The following is an 8,638-nucleotide window of genomic DNA, read 5'->3' as shown; positions in this document are numbered from 1 at the left end:
GCCCAGGGGGCTGTGTGCTGGGGCAGGGGCTCTGCCGCCTGCCAGGGGCAGCTCTCAGCCTGCTGGGAGCTCCCGTGCGGCTGCGGGCAGAATCTGTAGGTGGAAGGAGCAAACCCTGTCAGGGCAATGTTCTTGTGCTGTTGCGTGGGTGCTGCATTGGTCAGGGCTGCTCGCAGCTTCTGCTCATGCCCACCTCATTTCCAAGGCGACTTCTCGTGAGCACATTCATGGCAGGGGTTTTCTGCTGGAGTCTCTTCTTGCCTGAATCTCTGCTTCCATTTTTATCTTGCTCATCTTGGTAGGAATGGAATCTGAACTGTGTAGGTTAGAGCAGGGGCAGAGACTCTCCGAGCATCACAGTGATGTTTATGAGGAAGGTCAGCAAGTGCCTTCCCTCTGCAGCAGCATCCAGATCAAAGCAGCATCAGCTCTCCTTTTCCCTCAGGCTCTGGGGGAGCTGTTCTTTCAGGCCTGCAGGCAGAGAGCGGCTGCAGGGCAGAGCTGGGCACACAGGGGCTGAGCTGGGCTCTGTGAGCGCTGGCAGGGAAGAGCCGTGGGGCCAGAGAAAGAGCTGCTGGCAGGGACAGCTGCAGGCGTTGAGCGTGGCTGTCCTGCATTGCTCTGGTCTGGGAGGTGCTGTGCAGGGCTTGAGAAGGGAAAGGCATTCCAGTGTGCCCATCTGTCTCTCTCCTGGCTTTGCTCAGATGATTTTGGGATAACTGACCGGCTCGGTTAGAATGGGAGTTTCAGCTGCAGGCTCAGGCACAGACCCTGTGAGTCCTCCTGTGCCGATGTGAGCACAGCAAGGAGGTGTCCCATGTTTCCTCTAATCTGTGAAGCTGTGGGCAATGCAGTGTGTGATGCTGGGGAAGGAGCTGGCTCTCCTTTAACAATTACCATAATCAGGACCCTTGGTCACCTGCTTGGGGTGTCCACCCAAGCTGCACGCTGCTTCCAGGGCACACTGTGACCATGGGTGTCCCTGGCTAGAAAGGGGGGTGCTGAGACTTCGAGAAAGGGCGAGCCATTCTGTGCTCTGTAGTGGATCCCTCTGCTCTTCAGCAGTGTCTGCTTGCTTTTTAGGGTAACAAAGTGTCCTGGTTGTGGCTGGGATAGAGTTAATTTTCATCTAAGTGGGAAGGACTTTTGAGAACAATTCTGAAAATGCACTGATATTTTTGGTTGTTTATAGGTGATGCAACATGTTCATGCTCAGTATATAAACTTGGTGGGGGTTGCTGGGGTCTGCCAGTCGATGCTGGGGACTGGCTGGGCATCAGTCAGTGGGTGATGAGCAGCTGTATTGTGTATCACTGTCTTCCCTGCTTCCTTTCTTCCTTTCTTCCTTTCTTTCTTTCTTCATTTCTTTCTCTCTTTCTCTCTTTGCTTCTTTCCTTCCTCCTTGTTTCTTTCCTTCTTTGTTTCTTTCTTCCATTCTTCCCTCCTTCCTTCCTTCCCTCCTTCCTTCCTTCCTTCCCTCCTTCCCTCCTTCCCTCCTTCCTTCCTTCCCTCCTTCCTTCCTTCCTTTCTTCCTTCCTTCCTTCCTTCCTTCCTTCCTTCCTTTCTTCTTTCTTTCTTGGATTTTATTACCCCCGACTACCTCCCTCTCATTATAACTGTCATTCTCATTATTGTTATTGTAATTTCATTTTTATTCTACTGCATTTATGATTTTTTTCTCGTCTCAAACTTCAAGATTTACATTCCTTTCTGATTCCTCTCCTCATACCTATGGGTGAGGGGGGAGTAAGTGAGCATCCCTGCGGTACATAATTTCCAGCCAGGGTTAAACCAGGACACATGTCAGTGTAATTGGACTCTATCACAGAAAGCTGCAAGTGCAGGGCAGCTGAGAAGGAGCTGGAGGGACTCACCAGAGTCCCTGCCTCTGCCCTCAGGCACAGACAGTGCCCTTGCCTCTCAGCACTCACTCTGCTCTCCCTGAGCACAGCACAAAGCCCTCCTGACCTGACTCTGGCCATGGCCGTTGCTCAGCACGGGCAGAGCCGATGCTGACAGGCCCTTCTGCGCTGGGAGCAGTTTGGGCTGAGCCAGTGCAAGGCCAGGACTGGCCCCTGCCCCCACGGTTCCCATGAAGCCCCTGCTGCAGAGCAGGGCTCACTGCTGGGCAGCCAGCGGGCACAGCCCCTGCTCCTCACAGCACACTCGGCCAGCACTCAGCACAGCTCCAGCCACGGCTCGGAAGGGAGCTCTCCTAGGAACGGCAGAGGGGGGACATGGGGCAGCGGGGGCGCATCTAGGAGAAACGGCTTTCACTTGGCTCAAAGAAGTCTCTCCTAAATTGTCCCTGCCTTTTGTCCTTCAACAGGTCCCTGTGTTCAGAAACAGAAGATGTCCAACAGCAGCTCCATCACCCAGTTCCTCTTCCTGGCATTGGCAGACACGCGGGAGCTGCAGCTCTTGCACTTCTGGCTCTTCCTGGGCATCTACCTGGCTGCCGTCCTGGGCAACGGACTCATCATCACCACCGTAGTGTGTGACAAACATCTCCACACCCCCATGTACTTCTTCCTCCTCAACCTGTCCCTTCTTGACCTGGGCTCCATTTCTATCATTGTCCCCAAAGCCATGGCCAATTCCCTGTGGGAAACCAGGGCCATCTCCTATGCAGGATGTGCTGCCCAAGCTTTTCTCTTTTTATTTTTCATTTCAACTGAGTATTTTCTCCTCACTGTCATGGCCTATGACCGCTACGTGGCCATCTGCCAGCCCCTGCACTACGGGACCCTGCTGGGCAGCAGAGCTTGTGTCCACATGGCAGCTGTTGTCTGGGGTAGTGATGTTCTCTATGCTGCGCTGCACACGGCCAATACTTTTTCACTGCCACTCTGCCACGGCAATGCCCTGGGACAGTTCTTCTGTGAAATCCCACAGATCCTCAAGCTCTCCTGCTCACACACCTACCTCAGGGAAGTGGGGCTTATTGTGGTTAGTGCCTTCATAGCATTTGGCTGTTTTGTTTCCATCATGCTGTCCTACGTTCAGATCTTCAGGGCTGTGCTGAGGATCCCCTCTGAGCAGGGACGGCACAAAGCCTTTTCCACGTGCCTCCCTCACCTGGCCGTGGTCTCCCTCTTTCTCAGCACTGGCACATTTGCCTACCTGAAACCCCCCTCCGTCTCCTCCAAATCTCTGGACTTGGCGGTCTCAGTCCTGTACTCGTTGGTGCCTCCAGCAGTGAACCCCCTCATCTACAGCATGAGGAACCAGGAGCTGAAGGACGCACTGAAGAAGCTGATGCAGTCAGGTGTCTCTCAGCGGCAATGAACTGACTGTGGCTCTTTACAAGGTATTTTCAAGTCACGTATAGGACATCATGTGTGTTTAACATTCCATCTATGACAATCATGGTTTTACTTCAATGTATTTCCTCACTCCACTTCCCCAAAAGCACGAACCCAGCCTCCCTGACCCAGAGGCCTTTGTACATGCGCCAGGGAGGATGGTACATATATACTCCTGTGTCACATCTCAGTAATAAAAGGGTGGGTTTTTTCAATGCCTATATCTGGAGGTTGGTCTCTTCTTCCAAAGCTGAGCTCAGGAACAGGCTGCAGGAATTGCCCCCAGAAGACCATGCTGCTGGGCTTGGGTTCCCCATGGCTCAGGGGAGGAGGGCATGGGGCAACGCGTTAGGGCATGGGCCTGTGTTGAGCCTTGGCGTGTGGGGGCCCAGTGCCCATGGGAATGGTGGGTGACCAAGAGGGATGTGCCTGGGACCATCTCCCTGGGCTTTCAGGCACCGCTGCCCTGCACAGCAGCACCGCCTGCTCAGGGCCATGCCTGAGACCACATCCCTGGGCAAGAGCAGGTGTCTCTGTGGATGCCCCAGCTGGGGCAGGCTGCTGTGTCCCTGGTGCAGCAGGAGGTGCCTGGGGAGCCCCCAGGCCAGCAGCCTGGTGCTGGGGACAGGGACTGGCCCCGAGGGGCTGCCAGGAGTGGGCAAGCAGGGTCCCTGTGAGAGAGGAGCAGCAGACAGAGGGAGGCAAAGGCCTCTGTGTCCTCATGCCATGGCTGGTGCCAGCCCTGGGGCTGACTGGCAGGAGGAGACCCCTCTCTGCCCACCAGCATCTCCTGTGCCCTTGTGATGGTCTATGGCCATGGGGTGAGTGCCCAGAGCTCTGCAGCCCCCTTTGGGTGGGCAATTGCATGGGGCCAGCCCCGCGTGGGCTGCTGTGTCTGCCTGGGCTGGGGAGAGGGCAGGGGAGGTGGGCAGAGCTGGGGGGGGGGCTGGGCTGGGAAGGGCCAGGGAGAGGGAAACACCAGTGAGAGCTCAGCTGTGTGGGTGTGCAGGGTGGGGGCACACAGCAGGGTGTCCTGGTGCAGACCCAGGGGTCATGGTGAAGCAAGCAAGGCACCAAAGGAGCGGGACTGAGGGGCCAGATCTGTGCCGTGTTCCCTGCACACCCTCAGAAAGCTGCAGAAGGGAAATTTTCCCCACAAATTCCCAAACACTGCTCATTTCCAAGCCTGGTCATATACCCCAGCCCTCATTAGGGACCACTGCTGCATGGCCACCTCTGTCCTCCTCCGATGCCCAGTGATACCCAACTCCATCACCATTTCTAAATATAAAGGGAGCCACTTTCCTACTGACACTTGTTACACACAAGTCCCATAGCTCTTGCCACAGTTGGTCTCTCAGTGAAGGCCATAGTCAGACACCTCCAACAAGATCATGTTCTCATGGCATGGTGTTCTAACAAATATTGATTGAGATCCCACCAGCTGGCCTGGGTCCAGCGCTCCAGTCTTTCTCTCAGAACCATTTCTCAAATAATACTCTTGCTCTCTCAGCCTCCCTTTGCCCATAATATGCTCCAGGTCCTAACCATCCTTCTGGCCTCTGCAGGACTTGCTGTGATGTGTCAGGGTCTTTCATCTGCTGGGAGCCCCATTGTGGGCTCAGCAGTCCTGATGTGGTCCTGTGGTGGGTTAACCTTGACCAATGGTGAGACAAACATTCAGCTGCTCATTCGCTGCACTGACTCAACAGGACAAAGGAAGAAAATAAACCAGCAATGCTCATGGGTCAAGATAAAGACAAAGAAATCTCTTAATGATTCTTTTCATGTCCAGAGATGTGTTGCCTTGGCAAAGATTAATTTATTGCCAATTAAAAAAATGTTTGGATTGTGAGATACTATGGCAGGAGAAACAATGGGTGAGATAGTCTGGTTTATTCTGGGGGAATCAGTCTCCTTGGTGTTCACAGGACAGGTAAGCAAGGATGCCAAGAGTGCAGGGGCTTGTGGGCAAGTTCCTCAGACCAAACAGGTTGCCCACTCTGATGCTCACCTGGACCTGGGTCTCCACAAAGAGGACAATCTGCTCAGGCAGGTGAAGACCAGTGCCACCTTGGTTGTAGTCACTGTGAAGTTGTGGAGTCCCCGATGCCCAAGTAAGTGGGGAAGGAGAGCAGCAGAGCACAGCCCTGGGGCAGAAGGGAATGAGAACCTGGTCTGCTGAGGGCACTGGCAGGTGGGATCCCATGGGGGCAGGGCCCTGAGAGCATCCCTAGGCCTTCCTGGCCCTGACCAGCCTCACCTGGGGCCTCCACCCAAAGCTTTGTCCATGGCTCCAGGAGCCCATTGAAGCCAGGCAGGAGATTCAGCCCCAGCACAACCTGTGCTGTAGGTGTGCGGGTCTCCAGGCACAACCATAGGAACAGCCTGGCCTGTCTATGGACCTTGTTGGTTCTGAATTTCAGGATGAGTTCCCAGCTTCATTCTGAATGGGGTGGCCAATGAAATGACTCCATGGCCCTCCAAGTCCTGGGGACTTTCTGTTGCCTCCCTTCCTTCCTCAACTCCCTCCCACATACACACCTTCCTCGCTGTAATGGGCTGTCTCTGGCCAAAAGCCCAGCAGCCACCCAGCCGCTCCCTCCCCCCTTCCCTCCACAGTCAGGGCCCAAAAATGAACACAGTCACGGACAGGGGGTCTAACGAGGGATGAGCGTGGGGACACAATCACTTCCCGCACTCCCTTGGCAAGGCACCTCTTCGTACGCTCCAGGGCCCTGCTGGCTGCCTCTGCTACCAGGTCACGGGCTGGGATTGTGTTTTGCCTTCTGTCCCCCAGCACCAGCAGGGCCTTTTCTGCACAGACACTGCCCAGCCAGGCAGGTCCCAGGCCCTGCAGCTGCAGGGTGTTAGTCCATGCGAGGGAGGTGCAGGCTCTGCCCTTGGTCCGTCCTGCATCTGTGCAGCTCCTGCCAGGGCGGCCACCCCACCTGCCAGGGTTCCCCTCCATGGCATCCCTAGGGCACAGGGATGCTCCTCTCAGTTTGGTGCCACCGACAGACACTGTGAGAGTTGCCTCCACTGGGTCATGTGTACAGCTCTTAAACTGTAAGCAGGAGAGTCCCCTGTGCTGCCCACACTGCCCCAGTATGTCCCAGTGGCCTCCAGGTGGGGTGTGAGCCCTTCCCCACTGCTCTCTCAGCCTGACCATCCAGCTGGTGTTTTACTCATCTCTTCGCACCCAGAGTGTCATGGCCTCACTCGGGCAGAACACTGAGGGAGACCATGACAACAGTTTTGCTGAAGCTGAGGGAAATGACATCCACTGTGGAGCTCCTCACGCACAACTGCAGGCTGTCAGGTTGGTGAGGCAGGAGTTACCCTTGGAAAATCCACCTGGACAGTTACCCGCTCAGGTGCCAGAAATGTCACTCAAGTGGACTCTTAACTGGTGGCACACCCCTCACCATGGGGGGCCGTGCAGCCTGTGGTTCCCCGAGCTAAAGGCTGCAGGTGAAGAAGGAGGACAGCGCTCTTGCTTCAGTTCATTGCTTCCTGTGCTCCTGCCTTGTACCACAGTGAGTACTTGGAAACCTTGCCATAGGCAACGCAAGGCTCTTACATCCTCCCACAAAAGCCCTCCATTCTCCAGGGTGGACCAGCCCAGCTCCCTCAGCCTGATCTACCAGGGCCCGTGCTCCAGCCTTGACCATCTCTGTGATTCTTTACTGAAATGGCTCCAGCGTGCCAGTGTCTCTCTGCTATTGCGGAGCACCAGTGCTAGACAAGTACTCCAGATGTGGTGAAACAAGTGGGAAGCAGAGGGGGGGAATGACTTGCCGTGGCTGTGCTCCTGGTCATACAGCCCAGGAGGCTGTTGGTCACCTTTCCTGGTGGCTCCTAGTTTGCCTAATGCAAACCAAGGGCCCAGCCAGGCAGTCCCTGCCCTGTGTCCTCGCAGGGCCTCGGTCCACTTTAGGGGCAGGACTTTCAATTTGTCCTTCTTGGGTATCACGAGATTCATGGGTGCTTCCAGTCAAGAGGAAGTTCCTCCAGTCTCTAGGACCTTCCAGTGGGGATGGAGAATGGCCTCACTGGGACATCGGCCTGCTCACACAGCTCCCTGGGATGCCGCCCCTCCACCTCCCTGGAGTGGGAAGCATTGAATTTGGTCAAATGACTCCTGACACGATCCCCATCCACACTTGGCTGGTTCCCTCCAGAGTCCTGCCTTCAGGCACAAAGCTTTGGGACACGATGCTGGGGAAGACTAAGGCAAAGAGGACCTGGAGGATGTTCAGATTTATCTAGACCTGCTCTTACTAAGCTCAGCAGTGGCCACACAGGGGCGTAGTTTATTTCTTAAACTGTTCTGCAAGTAGTGACAGATCCTCTTGATGCCCTTGAACATCTTGCAAGACCCCATACGAAGCAGGCTTTGGCTTCCCTGAAGACATCCCTATTTCTAAATTCCTCTTTGAGCCCTTGCATCCACCTCCAGGATGCTTCCTTTTCTCTCTGGAGATTCTTGAGGAATTCCTTCTTTAGCCAAGGATCTCTCTTGGCATGTCTGCTTGATTTCCTGCTCCTCGGTATGGACAGTTCTGCTTGGAAAATGCTTTCCTGAATGACCAGCCGTACACAGCTCTGCTGTCCTTGAGTGCTGCTGCCCATGGGACTACCACTACAAGTCCCCTGAAGAGGCTAAAGTCTTCTCCCCCTATTTCATGAGCACTACAGCCAGGGCTGACACTGGTTTTCACACCCCTCAGCAGCACTGCCTGTTTGGCAAGGACCAGATTCAGGTGAGCGTCACCTTTGTTGGCCTGACACCTGTGCAAAGAATTTGTCTCAAGAGACCCCCGACACCAGCTGGACAGGGTGTATCCTGCTGTGCTCCCCTTCCAGAAAGCGTCAGGGTCATGAAGTCCCCAATAAGAGCTGGGATCATGGACTTGCAGACTTCCTTGGCTTGCTTAGATAAGCCTTTCTCCGCTGCCGTACCCTGAGTGCGGGTGCTGTGTCTCCCACCAGGATGGCACACTAACCGGCCTCTCGCTGACACTCTCCTGCAAGGGCTCACCCAACCTGCTGCACACCCCGTAGAGGAGATCCGCACGTGCCACAAGTGCCTGCACACGGAGGGCATCCCCTCCTCAGCTTCCTGGCCTGTCCCTCGTGAAAAGCCCACACCTTCCCCTGCCGCACCACTGTGGCCTGTCCCACCACCCGTCATGATTTATTTCATCAATATCATGATTTACTCCATCAATATCCAGCACGATGACAGCATGTGGAAGTCCAGCTCCTCCTGCCTGAGCCCCAGTCCCAAGCCATCGGTGCGCTTTTGGGCTGCAGCACCTCAGCCGTAG

At 55.3% G+C, this 8,638-nt stretch overlaps 1 protein-coding gene across 1 annotated transcript; it reads left to right on the top strand.

The window, feature by feature from the left end:
* The first annotated feature begins 2,349 nt into the window (after window positions 1-2,349).
* Window positions 2,350-8,638, top strand: LOC130143395 (olfactory receptor 14C36-like). The gene is made up of 4 exons (XM_056326081.1): window positions 2,350-3,260; window positions 3,332-3,411; window positions 5,237-5,422; window positions 8,301-8,638. The coding sequence occupies exons 1-4, from the start codon at window positions 2,353-2,355 to the stop codon at window positions 8,636-8,638; spliced, it is 1,512 nt and encodes a 503-aa protein (XP_056182056.1). The 5' UTR covers window positions 2,350-2,352.

Source organism: Falco biarmicus, unplaced genomic scaffold (assembly GCF_023638135.1).
Source record: "Falco biarmicus isolate bFalBia1 unplaced genomic scaffold, bFalBia1.pri scaffold_27, whole genome shotgun sequence".
NCBI classification, from domain to species: domain Eukaryota; kingdom Metazoa; phylum Chordata; class Aves; order Falconiformes; family Falconidae; genus Falco; species Falco biarmicus.
The sequence above is the reverse complement of the archived record's forward strand: the minus strand, read 5'-3'. Positions and strand labels throughout refer to the sequence as shown.